Here is a 27,669-nt window from a genome sequence, read left to right on the forward strand (position 1 = left end):
CAATGAACGACTCTCCCTGCCTTCAAGGCCTTTGTATCTAACAAGATGTCAGATCAATGTAATGACACTTCCATCTCTCTCCAACCCCAAGTCTATGCCTGGATTCTTATCTGATTTTCTAAGGACAGAAAATAGGACTGAGCCTTTGAGAGAAATCCTCTGAGTGACTGAATAGTCTCAATGTAGATCGTTAAGAAAGTGTAAGATCCTCAGTCTCTGGAAGGCCCTCAGCAGATTCTCCTTCAGTCATTATGAATAGATTTCCCTTCACTCAGGTCTCAGTTCAAATGCTGGGCCCTCAGAGAGATGCCTCCTGACCACCTTACCGTTCTGGAACACCCCAACATCCCCAGCACCACCTTCCACATATACACACTATTCTGGGGTTATTGCATTGTTTTATCTTCGTGGTGCTTCTATGAAATTCTTAAATCTTTGGTTTTACTGTCCATTTCTCTTGAAATATAAACTCCGTGAGGATAAGATTTCAAAGGTCTTTTGTATGGCTATATCCCCAACTTTTAGAACAGCATATGGCTCATAATGTATGGTCAATAAATATTTATGAACAAATGAGGAAGCACCTGCCTCTGTCTCTCTGGGTCTTGCTATCTTGACCCTAAATTTAAAAAAAAAAAAAAAAGGCAAGCAATCAGTTTATTCCCATTGCATCTCCAGCACTTAGAGGGATTTCTGATACATGGCGGATGTTCAGTTAAATGTTGCTGTTGTTCAGTCACTAAGTCATAGTTGACTCTTTGCAACCCCATGGATTGAAGCTTGACAGGCTTCCCTGTCCTTCACTATCCCCTGAAGTTTGTTCAAATTCATGTACATTGAGTTGGTGATGCTATCTAAGCACCTCATCTTCTGCTGCCCGCTTCTCCTTTTGCCTTCAGTCTTTCCCAGCATCAGGGTCTTTTCCATTGAGCCAGTCTTTGCATCAAGTGGCCAAGGTACTAGAACTTCAGCTTTAGCATTGGTCCTTCCAATGAATGTGCAAGGTTGATTTTCTTTAAAATTTATCTCCTTGCTGTCCAAGGGACTCTCAAGAATCTTCTCCAGCACCATAATTCTAAAGCATCAATTCTTTATCACTCAGCCATCTTTATGGCCCAACTCCCACATTCATACATGACTACTGGAAAACCTTAGCTTTGACTATATGGAACTTCGTTGGCAAAGTGATATTTCTGCCTTTTAATACACTGTCTAGGTTTGTCATAGCTTTTCTTTCAAGGAGCAAGGTCTTTTAATTTCATCACTTCAGTTAAACAATTGTTAGCTAAAATGATGGTAGGACAATAGCCAGGAAGAAAAAGATCCCCAAAACAGAAAATCAAAATGTGGTGTAAGTCAGATTAAGGAGTTGTATATTGATCTGTGTTTATTTCCATGAACCTTTAGTCAATTATTGTCTGCAAGTTCCAGGCTTGCTTCAATTGTGTGTCAAAAATCAAAATTAAATTAGTTGTGGGTTCAAACTTAGCTAGAATGTGACAGAAGATGTATCAGAATCCCTTAGTGCAGTGCAGGAGTAAAAATAGGAATCAGTCAGAGAAAGATGGGGCAGATGGAAAATCTCTGGCAATGACGAGTCAGATGAGAGGTCCAGCCACTTCTTCCCCAGGTGGATATTCTCCCATTGCTGCCAACCCCGAGGGAGCTGGTTTTTATTAGAGAAGCAGCTATTCCTTTATAAAAGTAAACAAAAGCAGCATATGACAGATTCTCTTAAGTGTTATGAGAGGTACTAAATGCTATGAAGATTTAAAGGATTAAGAGCTTACAAGCCATTGGACTGATTAGGAATCGCTGCACAGAAAAGGTAGAATCTTCAGATGGGTCCTGAGGAGCACAAACCAGGCCAAGGAAGGCTGCAAGTGAAAAAACTGAAAAAAACCATCTATTATGGCTGGAGCACAGGGGCTATGTGGGAGAGAACAGAGACACACCAGAAAATTAGGTTGAGGACAAATTGTGGAAAGCTTATGAGTACCAAACTGAGGATTTATTTTGTTTTGTTCGCATTTAGTTTGTAATAGGCAACTACTTATAGATTTTTGAGAAAGTTTATACTGTTACTGACCAGCTTCCCAGGTAGATTAGTGGTAAAGAATCTTCCTGTCAATGCAGCAGATGCAGGAGACGTGTGGGTTCAATCCCTGAATTAGGAAGATCCCCTGGAGAAGGAAATGGCAACCCACTCCAGTATTCATGCCCAGGAAATCCCAGGGAGAGAGGAGCCTGGTGGGCTACAGTCTATGGGATCACAAAGAGTCGAATAGGACTGAGCATACACACGCATGCAATATTGTTACCAAATTAAGTTGTAGGAGAATAAATCTAGTAGCAGTGTTTAGATGGTTATGATGGTAAGCAGGATTCTAAATTGATTCCCAGTCATTTGTATAATTTCCGTTGTCAGTGTAAGAGAAAGCTATGGATATGATGGGATATCCCTTTGGTGATTCCCTTATGCTATTCGGCAAAATTGAGTTTAGAAAAGGAAGGTTATCTCGGGTGGGCCTGACCTCAGCAAGTCCTTTAAAAGGATAAGGACTCTTTCTGGAGAGATTAGAAGATATTTAACATGCAGGAAATTCTCCTGTACTGGTTTGAAGATGGAGAGGACCACGTGGTAGAAATGGCAGATGGCTTCTGGGAGCTGATAACAAAATCTGGTAATAGCCAACAAGAAGATTAGACTCCAGTCCTACAACTGTAAGGAACTAGATTCTGTCAACACATGAATGAGCTTGGAAGAAGAGTCTTACTCAGAACTTTCAGATAAGAACACCACACATTCAGTACCTTCAATCTGAGACCCTGAGCAGAAACCCAGATGAGCCCACCTGGATCTGACCTACAGAACTGTAACATATGGGTGTTACAGTTGGGTGTTGTTGAATGCCAACAACAATGGGTGTTGTTGAATGCCTCTGAGTTTGTATTTCTTATGCAGCAATATAAATCAAATACAATTGGAGTAAGGAGAAAATCAAATACAGTTGGGAGACTATGACTTTTCTGCTGCTGCTGCTGCTAAGTCACTTCAGTCGTGTCTGACTCTGTTGGCAGCCCACCAGGCTCCCATAGGTGGAAGCCCACCAGGCTCCCCCATCCCTGGGATTCTCCAGGCAAGAACACTGGAGTGGGTTGCCATTTCCTTCTCCAATGCATGAAAGTGAAAGTGAAGTCGCTCAGTCGTGTCCAACTCTTAGCAACCCCATGGATTGCGGCCCACCAGGCTCCTCCATCCATGGGATTTTCCAGGCAAGAGTGCTGGAGTGGAGTGCCATTGACTCTTCTAGATCAGAATAAATTAGCAACTAAATGAAAGAGATGGCAATAAAAATAAAAAGGACGGATGGCAGAGATATCAAAAAGATAGCTTCATGTGACTTAGCAATGATTAGATATGGTGGTCAGAAAGACAGAGAGGCAAATGTGACTCTAAGAGTTGAGACCTAGATGACTAGAAGGATAAGGATGCCATTCACAGGAGAATGTGGAAATCAAGAATAAGAAGGTGGGTTGGGGGTTCAGTTTCATTACAGAGGCACAGAATTTATGATGTCAACAAAACTTATAAAAGATGGAGTCTTAAATTCTATAGGGAAGTTTAGGGTAGGAAAGTCATTTTGAAGACTTTCTGGTAAGTAAATAAAAGTACATAGCTAAAGTGAGTTAACTGAGGAAATAATTGGAGAAAGATGGGTATGAAGTTGAAGTATGAAGAAAGGCTTCTGGGATCCTCTTACACCCCTGTGTTCTTGTTACTTCCTCTACCTGGAAAATCCTATGTAAAATTGTCCTGGAAAGCCACCTATTTAACCTTCAAATCCCAATTGAAGTATCATCTCCTCTATGTAGCACTTGCTGCTCTATTCAGCCATTCAAAATTATTTTAAGGTTTCTTAAGTGATAATATTCCTGTCTCCCCAGAGGGCTAGGTTTCCAGAGGATAGGGAACCTTTCATTTCATCTCTGTATTATCAATACCAAAAGAAGCATCAGGAACACAGCAGACACTAAGCATCTGTTAAATGAATGAAACAAAGATATGTGTAATCAAAGAGATAGGAAGAAACCAGAATAGATAAGATAAAAAAGCAAGAGAGTTTCCAGGAGAGGGTGGTAAATAGTGTCAAACCCTTAAAGATAGATGAGAATGAAGCTTTAAGGGGCAGGGGGGTGGGGGCTGGGGAGGTAGGGATGGTGGCGATTGGATTGCTGATAGAAGTTTAGTGCCTAATACAAGGACAGTTTCAGTAGAGTACAAAGATCCTATTCCAGATGCTAAGAAATAAAATGAAGTGATGTGATTATAGGTAATGAAAAAGGGAGATATTAGGTATAGACTGCTTTTTAAATAAGTTCAGAGATCAAAGAAAAGAATAGGATGAAAGTTTGTGAAATGGATAAGAAAAAGAGTTTTGATGTTTGTTTTTGTTTTTAGAGTGTAGAAAAACTAAACAAGTTTACAGAATAGAAAATAATAAATGGATTGAAGATTCATAGACTCTCAACATTGGGAGAGTCCTTATAACATTCCTTGTCAGTTACTTTACATTTTCCATTGTCCCTTCTTCTTTGATAACTGAATTCAGATCCATTTTAAAGTGGCAATGTTCCCAGGCCAGACAAGATGCTTAATTTTCCAGTCCCCCTCATTCAGATATGGGCTTCCCTGGTGGCTCAGCAGTGTGGGAGACCCAGGTTCCATCCCTGGATTGGGAAGACCCCCTGGAGAAGAAAATGGCAACCCACTCCAGTATTCTTGCCTGGAAAATCCGGTGGATGGAGGAGCCTGGCAGGCTATAGTCCCTGAAGTCATAAAGAGTCAGACACATCTGAATGACTTCACTTTCACTCATTCAGATAATCTTGAACACTTACAGGAAAGGATAGCCATGAAAAGGTTTAGACCAATGAGGTTTAATAGATAACAGTCAGAACTCTGAGAGAGATTTTGCCTCTCTTGATGAAACAGAAAAACATATGATTGGTGCTTTCCTTTCTACCTTCTTTCTTCCTTGAGCAAGAGCTCAATGGCTGGAGTTGCAGGAGCCATGTGGTGACCCTGAGGCAGCAAGAAAGAGAAAAGATGAGTCTCAAAAACATTAGAAATGACATTGTCAAGTGACTGAACAAATATCAACAGCTCCTTAACTTCAGACTTTTTGCAACAGGAGGAAAAATAAACCCCTATGTTTAAGCCACTGTGAATCAAACCCATATATATGTATCCTTGCAGCCAAGTAAGTTTGCAGTTAATAAGGCTTTAAATATCTTTAATCAACCTTTCAGCATTTGAGTTAGTTCTAAAATTTCTCCAAGTTATTTACCTCCTTCCAGAGGCAGGAAATTGATTAGTTATTAAAACTTTCCAGACCATTTTAGACAGTTTGGACCATTAGAGAGTTGGACCATTGGCTCGCTCTTCTCAAAAACATTCTATAGTTCCCTACTTTCTCCTTGATTTGGCATTCAAGGTCCTCCATAAACTCATTCTAGCCTACAATCCATTTCTATTTCCTGTACTCTCCAGCACATACGCTGTCTTCAAATCAGATCAACCTTTGTCCCAACAGACACAGCCTTACTAACAGGGCAAACTCATTCTTACTTTTTGCAACTTATCTGTTACAGATATACTTTTCTAAATTGCAAGTCCTTTATGTTTGACTTGTCTAAGGTCCTACTCATTTTTTAAGGCTAAATAAAGCCTCTTCTTTTCTAGGAAATCTTCTCTGGCTACTCCATTTCCCATTGATTTTCTCCTTTTGATTGACACAGCAAATTGTGACTTAAGTCTATGGTTGAACACTACTTCTCCCATTATTTGTTGATTGTCTCATGTGGGTTTCCTTGATTCACTTGCTGCTGCTGCTGCTAAGTCGCATCAGTCGTGTCCGACTCTGTGCGATCCCATAGACGGCAGCCCACAAGGCTCCGCCACCCCTGGGATTCTCCAGGCAAGAACACTGGAGTGGGTTGCCATTTCCTTCTCCAATGCATGAAAGTGAAAAGTGAAAGTGAAGTCGCTGTCATGTCTGACTCAGTGACCCCATGGACTGTAGCCCACCAAGGCTCCTCCATCCATGGGATTTTCCAGGCAAGAGTACTGGAGTGGGGTGCCACTGCCTTGGTTAAAATGCTCCAAGCCTAAGACACATTCTTCTTACATATTTTTCCCACAACTACTACTGCAGCCTTCTGTAAGCATTCAATGATAAGTGCCAATGGTACATTTTAAGAAAATAAATGTACATATTGCTTAAGAGGGCTAATAAGAGGACATGTATACATGCAAATGTATAGGCTTCCCTGCTCAGACAGTAAAGAATCTGCCTGCAATGTGGGAGACCTGGGTTCGATCCTTGGGTTGGGATCATTCACTCTCTCCCTCACTCATATATATATATACACACACACACACACACACACACACATATACACACACACACTTACACACAGACATGATTTTGTGGTCAAAAGTAAAATTGAACTCAACAGAAACCACTAAAATTGCAAATTTGTGTTTGCTGTTATTTTAAATTATAGAAATGTCTCTCTTCAACTCTTCTTGTATTTAGAAAAGAGACCAATAAGTGTCCTCTGTCTGATTCAGTGGTTGACTATAACAGTTACTCTCTAAGATAAAAATAGGAAATTCCTATTATTAAAATTTAAGACAAATTTTAACCAACCAGATCCAATAAGAAACCCAACCATGTACCACCACTGTATTCACCTCAGAAGTTCCTTGTTTCTATAGCTGCAAATCTTTCATGCATCAAATAAGCCAGAAGCTCAGCCAGAATCATGAATCCTATTATTGGTCTCATTTTGGGAAAAGGCATCTAAAGAAGCCAGCACTGTGTCATAACTTCATCCATCCAGATCTGCGAACTTTGATAAAAGAAACATTGGCCTATAGTCTTAAAGTGTCATAAGATGGCATCTCAAGGTATTCTGATGCTGTGCTGTGCTGCTCAGCAGTGTCCGACTCTTTGAGACCCCATAGACCCTGCCAGGCTCCTCTGTCCATGAGATTCTGCGGGCAAAAATACTGAAGGGGATTGTCACGCCCTCCTCCAGGGGATCTTTTCAACCCATGGATCGAACCCAGGTCTCCCACATTGCAGGCAGATTCTTCACCATCTGAACCACCAGGGATAAGATGGCATCTCATGGTATTGTAATGAGGGAACTACTACTCCCAATTCAATTTGATTTTTTTTAATAAATGGATTGTATTTGTTTATTGTGTGTGTGTGTGTGTGTGTTTGGCCACTTCACAAAGCATGTGGGATCTAGTTCCCTGACCAGGGATCAAACCTGTGCCCCCTGCAATGGAAGTTCGGAGTCTTAACCACTAGACCACTTAGGGAAGTCCCTCAGTTTGCTTTTAATTCAGTTCCCCAGGAAGTACTCAGAGTGTCTGACATGCGTCGTTTCTTTGTCATTGATGAACATGATCTGCTGACTTCATCTGTTTCATCCCTTGCTCCATCTTCTGGGGAGTAGTTTAGTTGCAAATGAGCCACTTTTGGTTCAGAATCTGGCTGCTGCAAATGTTCTTCATCTTGCTAGATTCCATTCACATTTTTTCTTTTATCAACTCTTGCAATTACAGGTGAGAGTCCAGCTAGGGATCATTCTACCTGCTTAACATCTTGTCATCTCATTACTCTAAATGTAATGGCTGGTCACTAAAATGCAAAGATAGGTATGGCCTGGCCTCTGTGTTAAACAAAAACACACAAACAATTCTCTTAGCTCATAGCTGACTCTTCTAAAACATGTTATGTGCTAGGCACTGCACTTTCCTGGTGGCTCAGATGGTAAAGTGTCTGCTTCCAATGCAGGCAAGAAATTGCAACCCACTCTAGTACTCTTGCCTGGAAAATCCCATGGACAGAGGAGTCTGGTAGGCTACAGTCCATAGGGTCACAAAGAGTCGGACACAACTGAGCAACTCCACTTTCTTCACTTTCAGGCACTGTACTAACTCTTGACATGGACTGTCACATGATTTTTTTCTTATTTACAACAACCCTGTTGACAGGGACTATTAGTTCATATTTATGACTCTAATAAGAAAATGGAAGCATGAAGAAGAGAAAGTACATCTAGGAAGAAGTAAGGATAGGCATTGAAGACACGTGGTCAACCCTAGCAGTCATAGCACAGCTTCTACAAATGAAGAACTGTGTCAAGTATAAAGCAGCAGAAGTAGCAATGGAGTTATGCAGACTCCTTACCTTCTGACCCACCCACTATGGAGCTATGCATCAGAGCTATGCACCAGAGCTAAAAGAAGGGAAGTCTTGGGGATGGTTTCAAAAGGCTGGAAGGCGAAATTTCAGCAATGCAGACTGGGGCTGGGAGAGACCCAGAACTATGTATTCAAAGCTCAGAGGAGATCACCAAAGCAGATTTTTTTCTTCATTAGGTATCCTCCCTGGGTAGGTTATAAAGATGTGAGAAACACTGAAGGCAGGCCAAGAAAGAGCAGACAGCTCACAGAACTGAGAGAGAGCAAAAAGCAGGGGAGAGAACCAAAGATTCACAGGGAAAAACCAAAAAGGGAGCAAATTTCCAGGGCCTATTGAATTTTGCAATTGGGTCTTCATTATTAATCACAAAAGCTATTATGTTCTTGATGCCAGGCAAAGATCACACACATGATCTCACTTAATCCTCACAACCACCCCTAAAATATGTGTTATTATCTGCAGAACAGTTCCAGGGGTGGCCAAGGGCAAAATCCAAACCGCAGTGGGTTGAGAAGTGACTGAATGGGGAGAATGTCGTCTGCATTTGGGATGAATTTGGGATAAAAAGAGATTGAGTCTCCACTGAAAGCTAGCCAGGGTGCCAGTCACTTTAACCCTGTCTTCTATTGTCATCCAAGCAAAACTCTGAAAGGGACATGTCCTTATTCACCTTCAAAGAAGAAATGGAGATTTGGAAGCCCACTGTGATACTACAGCCTGTATTCCTTTTCATAAACTCTACTCTGCTCCCATTGAGGGAACAGATAAGTTGCAACTGACATTTACTGAAGTCTTTACTGCACCAGGCCAGGCACTGTGCTAAAAATGTGCCAGCCCGTTAAGTCGCTTCAATCAAGTACGATTCTCTGCAAGCCCATGGACTGCAGCCTGCCAGGCTCCATGGGATTCTCCATGGGATTCTCCAGACAAGAATACTGGAGTTCTTGTCCAGTATTGGGTTGCCGTCCCCTTTTCCAGAGGATTTTCCAGAGGATTTTCCAGATTCCAGGGATCAAACCCAAGTCATTTATGTCTCCCGCATTATTAGCAGCCGGGTTCTCTTCAGCTAGCACCACTTGGGAAGCCTCTGCTAAGAATATTTACATGAATTGTCACACTGAAGCTTCACTTTAAATGCTAGCTTCATTTCTGATAATGAGATGATTAAAGGGTTGAGCTCGGGAATCAGATTCCCTGAGTTAGGAGCTCAGCTCTGCCATCTGGGAGAGTGTTTGCCTCAGTTTCCTCATCTGTAAAATGGGCTTTACTGCAAAAGTTGTTTCAAGATAGCACACTTGATATCAAAAGAACAGTGAGTAACTAAAGCATGATTAGCAACTCTGAAAGTCTGCTCTGGATTTCAGCCTCTCCCAGAAATCCTTCTGTTTCACCACCACCCACAATCCTGCAGAGAATCCTCTTGAGGGGGAATGTGGCGGGGGTTGGGGGATGTTTGCAGGGTGTTTGCTTGTTTATTTGTTTAAAGACGGGACTGAGTCGATTTGGCGCATATTTATTTCCTGGGAACCGGGGGACTGGGTGGAGAGTGGAGGAGGTGCAAAGGGAAGATGCAGAAGAGAAGGAGCTTTGACTGGTAAGCTCTCGGGGAGCCTGGGGAAGCTGGCAACCCTGCACAGGTGCAGGTGCGTGGTCCGCCACCTGATCCCCAGAGGCCCAGGAAAGGAACTGAGGTTGGTGTTTTCTGTTCACGACTTGATTTTGATTGGAATCAGAGGAGAAAGAATCCAGGAAGTTTATTTTTCCTCTCCCTTCTTGCTGGCCGGGACATAGCCAATGTTCCTGAAGAGATTAAAAAATAATAATACCCCGTGCCTCCTACCCTTTCTTTCTTCCTGAACCTTCTCCTTCCCCCACTTCCTCCCCTCTACCAACCCCACCTCTACTTCCTCTTCTCGCCCTCCCCCTGCTGGCTAACTGGCTACTTCCCCCTTCCCTTCTCTCGGGGGTAGAGCGCGGTCCCTGCTGCCTTCCAGGGCGAGGGAGAGCGCGAGATTGGCTGCGGACGGTACAGATCAGCCAGGGAACCGAGTCTGTCTCTCTCTCCCTCTCTCTCTTTCCCCCTCTTCCCCCCTCCTTCTGTTGCACACCACACACACGCACACGCGCACACGTACACACACACACACACACACACGCAAACACTCAAAACTCGGACCGGCCGCACCGCGGCTGCTCCAATCCTTGCAAAAGACGAGTGAGCGCCCTTCGGTCCGCGCTCCGCTCGCCCGGCTCCGGCTTCTCGCCCGACGCAGCGCTAAGTCACGGTGCCCTGCGCGCCCGCTTCGGCCGGGTGTTCCCGAGAATAAAGCGGGGAGGGAGGGTACAGATAGATCAGAAAACACGCCAGCCACACACGCCGCGACTTCAGCTCTGGCTGGGAGTCCGAGGGGAGACGGCGCCGGCAGCGCCCTGCGCGGGTGAGGTCCGCGCGGCCGCCGGGGAAGAGCCCACCTGCCGGCCCGCGATCGGCCGGCGCCAAGAGTGGGGCCCATCGTGGTCCTGCTCGGGCAGCGTCCGGGCTCCGGGCGCCCTCGCCCCAGCTAGTTGAGAGTTTCCACCCTCGGCTCCGCCGCCTGAGGGACCTCGGAGGCACCCGGTCTGCGCCTCGGAGGGACCTCCCCTCCTTCTCCCAGGACGCAGCAGCGGAGCGGACCTCGCGATGGCCGGGGCGCGCGGGCTGCTCCATCTGTGGCTGAGCTGCTTGTGTGTGAGCCTGGCGCAGGGACAGAGACTCAGGCAGCCCTTCCCGGAGCTCCGCGTGGCTGTGCCGGCCGACCGCGCGGCAGGTGGCGGCCCCGAATCCCCGCTGCAGCCCCTCGACCAGGTGTCGGAGCACATGCTGCGGCTCTACGACAGGTACAGCGGCGGCCGAACAGAGGAGGCGCGGACGCCCGGGAACTCGGAGCGGGGCTCGCCGTCTTTGCGCCCCCAGCCGCTGCGCGAGGGCAACACGGTTCGCAGCTTTCGAGCCGGAGCCGCAGGTGAGTGCCGGGGCGCCCCCTTTCCGCGATCCCGTCCCAGGGGTCTCCCGGGACACCCCCCACGGCTTCCTCGTTTGCCCCCCGCGTTACCTAGAGACGCTCCCTCGCCCTGCAGCTCACCCTCCCCTCAGCCCCTCGGTGCCGTCACATCCCGCATTCCACCCGTGACCTAAGTAAGAATCAGCCCAATTCTAGAGTCTGAACGGAGAGGGAGAAGTGGGAGAGAAGGGCGCCGAGACCTGAACCGGGTCGGCTGGAAGAAGGAAGCGCAGGAAACCGGGCTGCCCCCGACCCTGTCCAGGGGGGTCCTCTTGCCCTGGGTGTCTGGGGCTCCTCTGGGGCAACCTATGCCGACGTTGAAGTCGGTCAGCGGAAATTCCCTTGGACAGGGCTATAGCCGTGTTTACCTAGAGGCAGATGTTATTTTATGCCAACCCCAGGGCACGAGAGAGAAAAGTCACACTTGAACTAGACGCCTTCCCCTTAGCCCTTTAAGACAGTCGCTTCTCCAGACCTTCCACCTTCTCTTAACTGGCGTCCTCTGTGTTTATATTTGACACTTTCTACTTGATAGTCCCTTGGTGGCAAACAACGCAGACTAAACCAGGTGCTCGGGTGTTTCGATTATTTAAAACCCATCTGGGCAAACAGGGGACTGTACCACCCACCCTGGGAGGAGTTGGGACGGAGGCGAGCAGCCGGTGGATGTAAACACCTCTTGGAATCTGCCGATGAAAATTTGCTCATCCCATTTTCAACACACAGATCACTGTGGGCTGAAATTCATGGCTTAACAAGGTTTCTCCTGGCCCCTGTGGTGAAGCGAATAACTTATGCTAACAGCCTGCCTCCCCTGTGCTAACAGCTTGAGGGAAAGTTTCCTGGACGCTAACTCGGTTTATATGCTTTGAGGATGCACCCGGCTTTTTTGTTCACTGCATTCACGATGAAGGGAAATGTAACTGCAAAGCCTGTCCTCAGTGAACCGTTGAAAAATAGCCAAGAATCTTCAAGTTAGGAGGCCATGCCTGATGCTCTCAATTCTGTCAGAATCACTAGAAAGACATCTCCCAAAGCTTTGATACGTAGGACTCCTGGAAAAGAGGAACACCACGAAAGCATTCATCAAGGAAAGCCCTAGGCTGACAGTGTAAATACACTCTAGAGCACCTAGCCTTGATGACATTTACAATAAAAGTGAATTATGCTTTCTAATGCAGAAGTCTCTAGCTGGAGCCTGAGCTGAATCAGATTTCGCTTTCTTCTGAAAACCACGAGCATGATCTATAAGGAGGTGGCCTCTGCTAAGGAAAGAGAAGCCTACTCTTGGTGTGTCAGCCCCTGGAGAAGGCTGTTCTGACAGCTGACCACACCAGTGACTGGCCTGTTCAGTGCAACTCCAAGGGCAGAGCTCCATGAAAAAACAGTGTGGAAGAAACCAGAGAAGTTGGGTGGGCAAGGCAGGTGGCAATAGTGAAGATAATCTAATCATTCTTACCTCTATCTGCATTTTCTTGGTAATACTCCTAGGGAGTCTCCAAGGCACCCAAGAGATGAATAGTATTTTTGGAATCACAGATTTTTAGTATGAATCACAAGGTTTGGAGGTGGCATGTGAGTTTGATTCATTCACACCTATTCTATAGTGTTTTTGTATGTTTGTTTTAGACTGAGGGAACCGTGAGTGAGAGATGGATAAGGATTTGAATATCTCAGGCCCCATTTACTCTTTGGCTTCAGCTCACTCTATGCATTATAATTTCAGAGTGTCCCTTATCAGCCTCTCTGTAGTCTTAGACCATCAAATGATAAACTCTGATACGGAGGCCAGAAGTTCCCTTGAAATGATGAATTGCAGCTGAAAGCATATATACAAGGCTGTGCGCCCTGATAAGAAAAGTAATTCCTTTAGCATCCTAGAGACTGTCTTAATGACTTATTTATCAAATGTAGACACTGGTTTTTGTGGAAGCTGAAGTGTCCTGTTACTATACTGGAAACTCCTGGAGAGGTGGTTCATGTTGGACTCCTTCCAAGAGTTTAGTTACTAACACACTAAAAAGACCTTATTAAAAGCAGTTCTGGTTTTAATAAGGCCCAACTCCAGGAAGGTGCTAAGGCTTTCGTGTGTCTCTCTCCTTTATATGTATCAGCATTTCCCTAACACCCTTCATCTTGTGACATGCGTTCTAACGTAGGTGAAAGATGCTGTCTGCTTTAATAAATTAGATATGTTTTCCAGTTCACAGTGTTGAGGTTTCACAAACACATGTGCTTCTCTGGACCAACGATGTTACAGATTTTAATGGAAGGTCAGGTGTGTGCTGTTGTCTATGGAGTGGCTGCTGATTCGGCACACTTTCCCCGTGCTTATTCAGGCTGAGTTATAGCCTTAGAGTCCTCTTTGCTCCTTGGAACATACCTGATTAAAATTATTTATTGTTCTAAACCTAGAATATCTTTGGTTGAAATTTAGCTGCTGTGGTCTCCCTCTGATTACCTTCTACTTAAACCATTACTTGATGGTGGGTGGCATTCATCCTAAATACACTTTCTGCTAACCCCTTTCTCCTCCCTCAATGCTATGCAGTTGGTGTGCCAAAACCGTAAGTTTGGAGCACTCATACGTCTTTTTGTGGTGTGTAAGTGTTTATATAAAGATAGGTTTTATCTTTCCCTTTGTAAAAGGTAATTTACAAAATTATTGATGACAGAGAAGTTTGGCTTTAGAAAAACACACCATCTCGAAGGAAGACAAGAGGGACATGAAATCAGCTTTTATTTTCGTCTTAGTTGAAGTTGTCCTTGGCTTCTATGTAATGAAAGAAGAATATTTTGCATGAGGTTTTCTCCTGGCTTGATCCTTGAAGATACATACTTTGTGTTCATTAGTTTCTCATCATTTCCATAGTCACTTAATCTTATTTTTCTTAATCATAAATTTAACCTCTTTAGGGAAAGTGATTAACGCACAGCTGTTCTTATTAGGAAACTATCATTATTTTAATTTATGACATATAACTACAAAAGATTGCATTTCAGTGGATTTATGTCACCTTTCAAGAAAAATGACACAGACTTTATAGACAGAAAGAAAAGAAAGTTGAGAAAAGTCAGACCCCAAAGTGAATATTTTCCTTCAGTGAGAAAGAAGAGAGTCTTTCCTACTGTAACCAAAAATCTTTAAAAATGAAGAATTAAAATGTGACATGTTTCTGAAGTGCAAGGCTAAAATATAAGGCTTTAGAAAGGATGTAGTGATGGGCTGAACAATCGTTCTAATAGGAGTCAGTTTTGTAAAATGCATGGACTGGGGGTGGGGAAGCATCATTGTTGGTGGGTTTGATGGCAAGGGGCTATTACAACAGTATTAAAACAGAGTTACCTAGAAATTTCTGGCACCTAGAAATTAAAGAATACTTAGATTATCTGATGTTTTTATTCAGAGGACAATAGTACATCTGGAGAGGGAGAACTGGATGTGCAGCTGCTTTGAATTACACTCTACTTTGAATACATGATAGCCCTTAATGAAGTTTTTACTGTAACAATCAAGACAGCTTTACAATCTCTGACATTTAAAAATCCATAATGCCATGAATTCTAGATTATCTATGCTAATGGAAAAGAAAAAGACTGTTACATTAAAAATAATTTAAATTTATCTCTTTAGTATGGTTAGACACACTCAGAGAGACCAGGAGAACATGAGGATCAATGAAAAAAGTCCCCTAAGTAGATAATTCACTCAGGGAATATTTATACATTAAAACTATGTACATAATTGAGAATATATTAAAAGGGTTACAGACATTTTATCTAAGTGGTGGAAGTTTATAAGCATTTGATTGACCCAGTTCAGGTTTTTCTAAAAATTAGCTAGAGACATGAATGTCAGACCTGATCTTAAACGTTTTGGAATTATACAGTTTCATGTTTGAAAGAGGCTATAAAGAAAGCAAGCCCAACCCTTTATTTAAATGGAAGAAGAAATGGACATCATGATATATTTGTCAGACAAGTTTTCAAACATACTGAGCTCATCTCAAAATTTCTAATCATCTTATCTGATTTTCTAGGAGAAGATTTTGTAAAAGAGGGTATTTAAAAGTCGTTGAAAGATGTTACATAAAATTGCATTCCATGATCAAGTAAGTTTGGGAAAAGTTATCAGTTTACTTTGGGACCTTTCAGGGCCTTTAAAAAGCTCATGAACCCTCTAAAGAGTGGATCACTTTCTCCTCATGAGAGTACTTTAGAGAATTGTGGTTCTGAGACATCTATCTGGGGAAACACTGGTTCAGATTCTTCCTAATTTCTCAAGAAAGAAGATACGCAAAATTCAAGTGAATCTTATGACTGAACACTATCTCATTTCTCATTTGTTTACTCAGGATATTTACTTACACTGTTAGTTTTTGGACTTGAGTCCAGTTGGCATTGTACAGTTAGCCTTCCATATCCCTGGGTACCAGGGATCCAACTACAGATTAAAAATATTCACAGGGAAAAACTTCAGGAATTTCTCAAAAGCAGAACTTGATTTTGCTGAATAATAAATACTCTAGAGATGATTTAATGTATACAGGAGCATGTATGTAGATTATATGCAGATACAATGCCATTTAATTTTAGGGACTTAAACATCTGTGGATTTTGGTATCTGCAAGGGTCCTGCAACCAGTTCTCTGAGAATACCAAGGGCCAACTGGACCATCTTCCTGATTTCATGTTTTAAATTTCTCTGGATGTAATTTTAGAGCCTCTGTCATTAAATTTTATTTTGCCTGTTTTTATGAATTCTCCATTATTTTCTTCTATAGGATTAGTATTTATTATTTTACATCAATCTGTTATTATTCTTTTAGAAGAAAGCCTTCTTTATTTGTGGAAAAATTCACTAGAGATCATACTTATCATTTTGTTAATGTTTTATCATCATCAATCCCTTGGTTATAGATACCCGTCAAAGCCCTTATATAATCCCATTGTTTGTTGTATTTATTAGATATAATAAAACTCATACCTATCAAAAAGCCTAATGAAAATTATTGAGCAATTTTGTATATGCTATTCAGGATTTTTCTGCCCCAACATCAGAACTTTTCTCCTAAAATTTTGAAGGTTTTCCCATCCATTAAATTTGTATATCCTAGGTTTCCCAGATGGCATTGCTGCTGCTGCTAAGTCACTTCAGTTGTGTCCGACTCTGTATGACCCCATAGACGGCAGCCCACCAGGCTCCCCTGTCCCTGGGATTCTCCAGGCAAGAACACGAGTGGGTTGCCATTTCCTTCTCCAATTCATGAAAGTGAAAAGTGAAAGGGAAGTTTCTCAGTCATGTCCAACTCTTTGCAACCCCATGGACTGTAGCCTACCAGGCTCCTCAGTCCATGGGATTTTCCAGGCAAGAATACTGGAATGGGTTGCCATTTCCTTCTCCAGGGGATCTTCCCAACCCAGGGATTGAACCGGCTCTCCCGCATTGTAGGCAGACGCTTTACCATCTGAGCTACCAGGGAAGCCACCTGCCAAACAGGAGATATGAGAGCCACAGGTTCAGTCCTTGGGTCTGGAAGGTGCCCTGGAGAAAGGCATGGCAACCCACTCCAGTATTCTTACCTGGAGAATCCCACGGGCACAGGAGCCTATCAGGGTATAGTCCATGGGGTCACACAAAGTCTCGGACATGACTGAAGCGATTTAGCAAGCATAGCACAGTAATCAGGATCTTGATAACTTTATTTCAGTGATATGATGGAAAGAAGTTTGGCTTCATAAATAGTTTCTATTTGAAATTTCCTATGCCGAGTTTCAATTCAGAGTGAATTTTTATGATTATGTTCCTAACCCATGAAAATAGTTTTGTAATGGACACAGTGACATAGTATTAATCAAGTGACACAAGTTTACCAAGGTAATATCTACTTTGGACCGTAGTAAACTATGACATTGTGACCAAAGAGCCCTCACCTACAGGCTCTACTTAGAAATCCATAAAGCCACTAGTCTAGTAATACGTTAGTAGTGGTTGTGTCCTAGGATATTGGTACCTAAAGCGCTCTTGGCAACACACATTTTCAGGGATGATATGATTAAAGGCGTGGATGTCTCTTTATTTGCTAAAACGTCCACATGTAAGTCATAAAGCCAATTGACCCTGTGTTTTATTGGATCCTTCAGTGATCTACCTTCCTTTACGATCTATTGTTTCTTGGCAGTAGAACCACAATAATGCAATGCCTTGGTTTTGCTTGGGCATTATTAATAAAGTGTTTGGACAAACTGATCCTACTATATTTCTGCCTTCAATATGTTCTTACTTTCCTGAGGGAGTAAATATTAAGTATGACTTTAAATATTATAGTGAGTAAATGTTAAATGTTCTGTTTATAAAATGATTGTATCCAATAGCTTTAATAATGAGAGATTCTCTGCCCAGTCCTCTGATTTAAAAGTTAAAACTACTGAGGCCCAACACGAACTTATTTGCTTTTTCGGCCAAGAAAATTTTAATTTAATTGCATGGAATTAATCTAAAGACTGAATGGAGTATAATTGCTGCACTTAGGTATGGGTTAAGATAAATGGTTTTCAAGAAGAGAAGAGATTCCTAGAGAATCTAGGATTAAGAGCATTAAGAGACCTTGGCTGCATTGTTAATTAATAAAGTCATCTAATATTTCCAGGCCTATCAAATGGGTTAACTCATACCTACTGTGCTAGTCTCAGAAAGATGGTGAAATGTAGTTGAAAAAATCAAATGCAAAAATGCATTTGGAAGTCCCATGTAAATGAGATTGTCTCGATACTTTGAGATACTGTCTTTCTCTCGCTCCCCACAAAACCTTAAACATACCTAACACAGTAATACCACGCAGTTGTTTGTGGCGCAGAGGATATATCTGGATAGCAATGTAAGCATGAAGAGGCCGTAGTCCTCTTGTAATACAATCTATGCCAAATTTCCATTCAAGAAATTACTGTTTCTGTCCTGACCTTGGTGGCTGCATGGAGCAGAGTTGCACCTCTTTATAGTGATTTCTTGAAGTTAGTTTTTCTCCAAGTATGGTCCCTGGGTTAGCAGCATCAACATCACCCAGGGAAATTGTTAGAAATCCTCCAGCCCACCCAGACCATCTGAATCGCACTCTGAGGGTGGGCACAGAAGCCTCAGTTTTCAGAAGCCAGTAAGGTGATTCTGACACCTGTCTGAGACACTGCTCTAAACTCAACATCCCTGGAGTGTTGACTATCTTATAAGAGGCGTCTGAAATTCAGGATTGATTAACCTCCTAGTTCTGGTCTCATCTGGCCGTTTTAGTGGGTCTTTCCCTGGACAAATGGTTTATTAATTTATATAAGGGTAAGTTTCTTTCACTTTGGAGGGTATATTAATGTTTTTATGACAGCTTTACCCTGGGGAGGAGTTCAAAAGTAAGTTAATAAAGACGTCTAACCCTTCTTTCCCAGCTGCAGAGTTCGGGGCCTAATAGGTTTGCTAGAAAATAGGTGATAGGGCAGGGATCAAGTTTCTGGAGAGCAAATAGCATATTTCATTTCAAGCTTGTATTTTGAGGGCCTGGCATAGGTGGCCACACAGTAGGTGCTCGGGAAATAATTCAGTTGAGCTGAATTAGGTGTTCAGGGGACTAGGTAAGAGAAGATAGTAGAAAAGCTATCAGCCAGGCAACAGATGCTTTAAAAATAATTGAAAGAAATTTCAGTTTAAGAGTTTCCCCGAGACATTTTACCATGAAGATGTGGGACAAAGCCTTTCTACTTTATACACTGTTCTAGTAATGTTTTTCTCCTGATGAAATGAAACTCCATAGGATACTTATTGCCCAGAAGGCCTTTTGCTTTGGGAGCTTAAAATTTTTTTCACTTTGTTGTGAAGTAGGAAACACTCAAGAATCTGGTAAGTTTGAACAGTGGCTCATTCATTGTTAAATATTTTAAAATATTTTTCAGGATATCAATGCTCCAGACCACGCAAAGTGCTAGGAGTTCAAAGATTTATCTGGACATGGGTCTACCCTCTGAGAGCTCACAGTCTAGGAATGCCCTTGGGTGGAGGCTGAGAGTAGATAAACTTGATTAGTGAACATTTTGTTGTTCTAGAAAAACATACATTATATCATCTTTGGCCATGTTTTACTTTGGACATAGAGGATGGTTGTTTTGAGATCCCATAAAACTCAGTCATTTGACTGGAACTGCAAGAAAAACAACATTCTGACTGTGTTCTATTTAGAAGCTCTCCATCTCTTGATGCCTGGACACTGAAGGTGGCATAGAGGAACTGTAGCCTTGGCGCCATAATCAGCAGAGAGTATTCAGCCCGTGACTATGAGCATATATGGCCCTGTCCTAGGCACCCCGGCATTTCTAGCAGCTGTGCTTTGTTTGGAGAAAGGGATGGAAAAAAAAGAGTTGTTCTTAGTTACATATTTTCTGTATGACTAAAATGTTTTCGCTGCTTCCTGGGGATTTAACTAATCATCAAGATTTCATTTAGTCTATTTGTTTTAAAATCAGACTTTACATAGAAAGCTTTCCATTGTACGTTCTATTTCCCTTTGAAAACGTTCTGTGTGGGCCAGCACGAAGGTGACCTCCCACTCCCCACTCCCCGGGCCCCGCCTCGACTCCTCCCTGAGAGGAACTGAACTGTTAAAATAGTAGGGCTGGTCCCAGGTCTTACTTTCTTTGCAGAGTCCTGGGTTTCTTGAGGAGCAGGTGCTTTCTTTTCAGAAGAAAACAAATAGATGTTCTGCCTTTATCTGATAACCAGACCCACCCCCCCCAAAAAAATTTTTTTATATAGGTAACAGAAGACCTGGGTTCCTCTCCAAAATCAATGCTCACTGGCTGGCTGACTTTTAAGGCCCTTCATTTTCTTATTTCTACAATGAATGTGTATGCATGCATGCTGAGTCGCTTCAGTTGTGTCCAACTCTGCGACTCTATGGATTATAGCCCGCCAGGCTCCTCTGTCCATGAGATTCTCCAGGCAAGAATACTGGAGTGGGTTGCTACGCCCTCCTCTAGGAGATCTCTCGATCCAGGGATTGAACCCAAGTCTCCTGCATCTCCTACACTGCAGGCAGATTCTTTACTGCTGAGCCTTGGGGGAAGCCCTCTACAATGAATGCTGCTGCTGCTAAGTTGCTTCAGTCATGTCCGAGTCTGTACGACCCCATAGAGGGCAGCCCACCAGGCTCCCCCGTCCCTGGGATTCTCCAGGCAAGAACACGAGTGGGTTGCCAATGCTAGTGCTCAGCAAACAGTAAGAAAACAGCACCACCTATTGGTAGTTACATTTTGACATCTAAAAACAGTACCTTGGAAAGAGCTGAAATTAAAGCCGATTATAGTTCCTTGCAGGAGATCTGAGAGGTTATCTAGTTCACCTTTCACACCTTCCCTACTATAAAGAGATCCTTTGGTAAGTCTTGAATTATGGTCGTCTCTCTTCTGTCTGCCTGACCCCATAGAAGGGTCTCATCATCAGGCTACACACTTAGACAGTCATTATTTACCTTGACCTGGATTCTGCCTCCATTCAGCTATCACCTTTAGACCTAATTCTCATCTTTGACACTGACAAGAAAAACCCTGATCTCTCTACGGCCCCTCGAGTATTTGTAAACAACTCTTAAGTCATTGGTTAACGTTTTTTGGGGTTTTTTTTTTGTTTTGTTTTTCTTTCCTCCAGAGCAGGTATTCTGTAACTCAAATGCGTAAGAAATAACTTTAAGACCAACATCTAGGTTACTTTCCTAGCTACTTTCTTTTATTTTAATAAACTAGTTAAAGTTAGAGCACCCAGAATAAGCATGCAATTGTAGATATGATTGAATTGTGTGGCACACAGTTAATGCTCTCTAGTACCTGAAGACTACAAAGTGCATCCTGAAAATACATAAACCTTTGTTCTGTAACCTGATAACACTTTCCATTGCTTTTAATAATATTATTATTATATTTTGCTCTTAGTAATCAGAAAGTATGCCTCCATTTTCAGATTCATTGATTCCAAATAGGTTAATATCAGAATATTTCAGAAGAATGGAAAAAGTGAACAGGAAAGCATTTTCCATTCACTGATATGCCAACATAGATATCTTTTTCACAGACAAATCTGTGCTTTGCACAGTAAAGAGAGAGAAGGCTATTGGAAAACTCCTTAAGTATAGGAAAAGATACTTTTTTGAACAGTTAATATAAAATCAAAAAAGGCATGCGAGTAATGGAACAGATACTATTAGCATATATTTCATCCTGCAGGAAAGTATTTGTTGACTTGTTTTGGGGAACAGAGCATTGACTTGTATGGAAATGAAATGCTTTAAATTCAGGGAAGACAAAAATAAAGTATGGGTTAAAGAAATCAAGGAATGGTTTGTGAAATGGTGGAGACTTATTGTTTTAAAAAAGGTGGGGAGGAGGGAAATCTAGGGCAGGCAGAGGTAATGTATTCCTTCACCTGGGTGGGAATGGCAAAGGCTTTGCATGCCAGGGGTCATATAATGCTGTAAGTTAGGAGCTAAATGTCAATTGGCCATTCCTTTTCTTTTAAAAAAATTTTTATTATTTAAAAAATTTTTTTAAATTATTTTTAAATGTTTTTCTGGCTGTTCTGAGTGTTCGTTATGGCACACGGACTTTCTGTACTTGCACAGGAGGTCTCTAGCGGTGTGAAGCTTTAGTTGCCCTGCAACATGTGGTAGCGCCCCTACCAGGGATGGAACCCACGTCCCCTGCATTGAAAGGCAGAGTCTTCTTTATTTTTTTTTAAAGGAAGGCAAATTCTTAACCATTGGACCACCAGGGAAGTCCCTGTCTATTCCTTTTCTGAATTTAAGCAGCTGAGACATCTGTAAGGACTTCGAATAACTAGGTTAATTTGGGATTTTTTTTTTAATAAATCTCCATTTAAAACATTGGAAATATTGCTTATGCAAAAGCTTCCAGATATCCAGCATCACTGACAACTACAGTGTGCTCCTCTTATCGCCTCCCCAACAATCCCTTTTACCCTCATTCTTTTTTTCTTTTTCCCCAAAGTACAGTTGATTTGGGCTTCCCCGTGCCTTAGCCAGAGAAGGCAATGGCACCCCACTCCAGTACTCTTGCCTGGAAAATCCCATGGACGGAGGAGCCTGGTAGGCTGCAGTCCATGGGGTCATGAAGAGTTGGACGCGACTGAGCAACTTCCCTTTCACTTTTCACTTTCATGCATTGGAGAAGGAAATGGCAACCCACTCCAGTGTTCTTGCCTGGAGAATCCCAGGGACGGAGGAGCCTGGTGGGCTGAGTCGGACACAATGGAAGCAATTTAGCAGCAGCAGCAGCGTGCCTTGGTAAAGAATCTGCCTGCCAACGCAGGAGAGATGGTTTGATCTCTGGGTCAGGGAGATCCCCGGAGAAGAAAATGGCAACCCACTCCAGTGTTCTTGCTTGGAAATTCCCATAGACAGAGGAGCCTGCCAGGCTGCAGTCCATGGGGTCACAAAGAATGGGACAAGACTGAGTGACTAAGCACAGAAATATGTCCTGAATAAAGGAAGGTGTGTCGCTTTCCAAGAAAATAATCTCTTGCCCAACTTACATTTTGGTTTGCATGTTCATGTTTAGCAAATTCCTAATTCTTCCCTGCATTTGGGGAAAAAAATGCCTTTTTTTCTTTCCTTTTGAACCACGTGACCACAAAAATGTTGGTCATTCCACTGTCCAGGAGAAAGTTACTTTGAACCACGAATGTGAGCCATGTATGCAATTTAAAAGTTTTAGTAGCCTCATTAAAAATATGAAAAGCAAAGGGTGAGATTACTTTCTATAATATATTATATTTTAAATGTTCTGCACCCACACCAGCAAGCAATACTCAAACACCAACAGGGTGTCTGAGAATTCAACCGAATTCTGACACTATCTACCTAAAGAAAGCATCCATATTCCATAGATAAAGGGCTCAGTCCTACAAGACTGTCCTCCACTTCAGACGCCAGTCCCAAACCCAGATGGTTTCCTGTGCTTATGACCTTCCTGTGCTTATGACCTACCTGTGCTTATGACTACAGATTGGATGTTCCCACAACCTCTTCCTTGGGTTTGATTAATTTGCTGGAGTGGTTCACATAACTCAGGAAATGCAGTTACTCACTACATTCCTACTTTAGGATACAACTCAGGAACAGCCAGGTAAAAGATGCACAGGGCAAGGTAGGGGAAGGGCTTGGGGATTCCTTGCTGTCACCAGGAGCGTCACTCTCCCCAGTCTCCACATATTCACCAACCCCCAAGCTCTCCAAACCTTGTGTTTTAGGGTTTTTTTTGTTTGTTTGTTTGTTTTGATTTGTATGGAGGCCTCACTATATAGTCATGGCTGATTAAATCATTGGCCATTGGTAACTAATTTCCAGCTCCTCTTCCCACCCAGACATCTGGGCTTAAGGGTGAGACTGAAAAATGCCAAACCCCTAATCACAGGGTTAAGTTCCCAGGCAACCAGCTCCCATTCGTTGTGGGCGCTCAGTTGCTCAGTTTTATCCGACTCTTTGAGACCCCATGGACTGCAGCCCACCAGGCCTCTGTTCATGGGATTTCCCAGGCAAGAATACAAAGTGGGTTGCCATTTCCTTCTCCACGGGATCTTCCCAATCCAGGAATCCCTGTCACCTGCATTGGCAGGCAGATTCTTTACCACTGAGTTACCTGGAAAGCCAAGATTATTTGGCCTCCAAAACCACCCCATTAGCATAGAAAGGACACTTTATGGCTCTCATCACTTAGACAATTCCAAAGGTTTTAGGAATTCTGGCCCTGAAAGAGAGATAAAGACCAAATATATATTTCTTGGTATAAATCACAATAATCACAATATTTAGCCCAGTGTTTTCAAGTGGTATGATTTCAACACATAATCAATATAAAATATTCATTTGATATTTTATACTCATTTTTGTGCTAAGGCTTCAAAACTATGTGTTTTATACTTACAGCACATCTGAATTCAAACTTAAGTGCCTACTTGGACATGGCTGTTCTAGTTAGCTAACATTCATTGAATTTTGTCCTGTGTGCTGTGTACACTACCTGCATTCTTTCAATTAATTCTCAGAGCATCTCTGCTGATACTACTGGGCTCATTTTACAGGTAAGTAAACTAAGGCTTGAAGAGTTTAGATAATTTGTCTGAGAACAGCTGCTGGTGGTGGATTAATCACTAAGTTGTGTCTGACTCTTATGACCCCATGAACTGTAACCCACCAGGCTTCTCTGTCCATGGGATTTTTCAGGCAAAAATACTGAAGTGGGTTGCCGTTTCCTTTTCCAAGAGATCTTCCCGATCTGGGGATCAAACCCTTGTCTCCTTCCTTGGCAGCCGGATTCTTTACCTGCTGAGCCACTGGGGTAGAGCTGAGCCTGGGCCATAGGGCTTTGACTTCAAAGGAAGGCAATCAATTAAAATTAAAGCCATCAGAAGAGGTATATGGTAGATTATGAGACACTCATGAGATTTTATCAAAGGTTAGACCCAAGGTGGAGACTGGTTAACAGCAGGACGCAAAGTGTTTGTAAGAAGGAAATAGTTTGAAGCCAAATGTAGGGGAAAGAAACAGGACTGGTTTCCCCAGTAAGACACCACCACCCACATCCCTTGGAGTTCATTTCCGCACTCCAGAGTGTTCCTTTGGCAACCATGCGATTGCCACATACTTTTCCTTCCATTTTAACTTTCATTTGGGTAGAAGTATATGCTCTGGTAACTGATATGAATCAGAGCTAGAATCTGAACAAGCCTGATGCCGTGGCTTTGTAATAAAAGTCTATAAAATATTATCCTGATCTCACTGAAGAAGGAAATGGCAACCCACTCCAGTATTCTTGTCTGGAAAATCCCATGGATGGAGGAGTCTTATAGGCTACAGTCCATGGGGTCCCAAAGAGTCAGACACAACTGAACAACTTCACTTGCAACTTTTTCATGGACTATACAAACCTTCACAAATGGCAGTTTCCCCCTTTTCCTTTACACAGTGTTAGAAAGGAGTGAAATATGTGTCCCAAATGAACTTCCCCTGTACTTGGGGACTCAGTGAACTCATTTTAAATTTCCCATCTTGCTAAAATGTTTTGTTTTTACTGAAATATGTTTCTGATCAATAACATAATTTCAAAATTGCTTGTATGCTTCCAGAACAAATCTATGTATGAAACAAGTGTTTGGAAGAGGGTTCAAGCTCTGGTGCCCATCCCAGGACTGGGGAATCTTGAGTGTAACCTCAGCCTTACTATTAGCTCATGAGATGATCTCAAGAGCAGGAACCAGCTTCTGCCCCTGCTAATCAGTCACCCCTTCTGTTACTCCTCGTTTCTGCATTTGAAAAATTGGAAATACAGTTGCCTAGTTTCAATAATTTCATCAAGCTCTAGAGAAGCAATTCCCCTCTTAAATTCATGTGATATCATAAACTTTATTTTTTATTGTATTAAAATGTATTTATGTATTTGGCTGCATCAGGTCTTAGTTGAGCTCGAAGGATCTTCATTGTATCATGTAGGATCTTTCCTTGCAGCTCTAGGGCTCCAGAGCACAGGCTGCTCAGTAGTTAACAGAGTGCAGGCTTAGCTGCTCCATGGCATGTGACATTCTTAGTTCCCTGACAAGGGATCGAACCCATCTCCCCTGCATTGCAAGGCAGATTCTTAACCACTGGACCACCAGGGAAGCCCCTAATCCCATAAACTTTAGACAAGCTCCACAAACAGCATTATCTTCATGACACTTTAAATGCGTGACTCAATTTTTTCAGATACACTATCTGAAGATAGAGCTATATGGTCTTGCTTACCCACCCTCATCCTGCACCCTTAATTTTGTAAGGCAGATAGAAAGTATAATCCCCAATTTATGCTTAATATCAGCACTTATAATAATAATAATTTATACTTAAGAAACACTTACTGGACCCTTTGTGATTTGATTTACACACATCTCAATTCTGTGGAGAAGGCAATGACACCCCACTCCAGTACTCTTGCCTGGAAAATCCCATGGACAGAGGGGCCTGGTAGGCTGCAGTCCATGGGGTCGCTAGGAGTTGGACACAACTGAGCGACTTCACTTTATTTTTTCACTTTCATGCATTGGAGAAGGAAATGGCAACCCACTCCAGTGTTCTTGCCTGGAGAATTCCAGGGATGGGGGAGCCTGGTGGGCTGTCATCTATGGGATTGCACAGAGTTGGACGTGACTGAAGTGACTTAGCAGCAGCACTTAATTCTGATTGAGTGTGTGCTAAATCGATTCAGTCATATGTGACTCTTTTGCAACCCTATGGACTGTAGCCCACCAGACTTCTCTGTGCAAGGAATTCTCCAGGCAAGGATATTGGAGTCGGTTGCCATGCCCTCTTCCCAACCCAGAGACTGAACCTACGTCTCTTATATCTCCTGCTTTGGCAAGCAGGTTCTTTACCACTCTTACCATCTGGGAAGCCCTTAATTCTGATGATAGGACTATTATTCCATTTAATGAATGAGAACACTAACTTTTCCAGTTACATAGTTAATAAGTGGCTGAGCCAGAACTTGAATCAACATGAATTTACTTCCACTAATGCTTGTAACCAGGAGGCTAGACACTGCTTCTGATAAGACACTATTATGACACTGTACCAAATTTATAGGAATAGTTTTTGGTAGTCTCATTAAGAAAGGTCAGAGCTCTCAGCTCTCATACCACTAACTTTATGATTTGCATTTCAGTAAAGGAAAGAGAATATTAGTAAATATGGCTGATCCTTGCTTTCATCTTTATCCAGTTTGTAAAATTACTCCTGTTATCTTTTGTTTAGCTGAAGTGGAAATTACATAACTTAAACAGAGATATTTTTAAGTAAACAGCTCAGGAACATTTGGTAGTTTCACAATGTTAGGCAATCACCAAGTTTATTCAGTTCTAAAATATTTCTATTATCCCAAAGGAAAACCCCCTACCCATCGAGCACTTTCTCCACATTACTCCCTCCCCTCAGCCCCTGGCAAACACCAGTCTGCATTCTGTCTCAGTGGATTTACCTTTTGGGGATATTTCACATAAATGGAATCATACAATATGAGACCTTTACGTCTGACTTCTTTCATTTAGCACAAGGTTAATATTTTCAAGGTTCATCCACACTGTATGATGTATCAACCCCTTATTCCTCTTTATGGCTGAATAATATTCCATTATATGACTATATCACAATTCAGTTCAGGTTTTCAGTCATGTCCAACTCTTTGTGACCCCATGGACTGCAGCACACACCAGGCCTGCCTGTCCATCACTAACTCCCGGAGTTTACTCAAATTCATGTCCATTG

At 42.5% G+C, this 27,669-nt stretch overlaps 1 protein-coding gene across 1 annotated transcript in view; it reads left to right on the plus strand.

Annotated features, from left to right (window-relative positions):
• The first annotated feature begins 9,846 nt into the window (after positions 1–9,846).
• The window catches only part of BMP3 (bone morphogenetic protein 3), a 32,400-nt gene continuing 14,577 nt past the window's right edge, over positions 9,847–27,669 (plus strand). Inside the window, exon 1 of the mRNA XM_027544867.1 lies at positions 9,847–11,290. Within this exon, the coding sequence (XP_027400668.1) occupies positions 10,969–11,290 (322 nt within the window). The 5' untranslated portion in view covers positions 9,847–10,968. The remainder of the gene's footprint in view (positions 11,291–27,669) is intronic.

The sequence above is a fragment of the Bos indicus x Bos taurus genome, chromosome 6 (genome assembly GCF_003369695.1).
Source record: "Bos indicus x Bos taurus breed Angus x Brahman F1 hybrid chromosome 6, Bos_hybrid_MaternalHap_v2.0, whole genome shotgun sequence".
Lineage (NCBI taxonomy): Eukaryota > Metazoa > Chordata > Mammalia > Artiodactyla > Bovidae > Bos > Bos indicus x Bos taurus.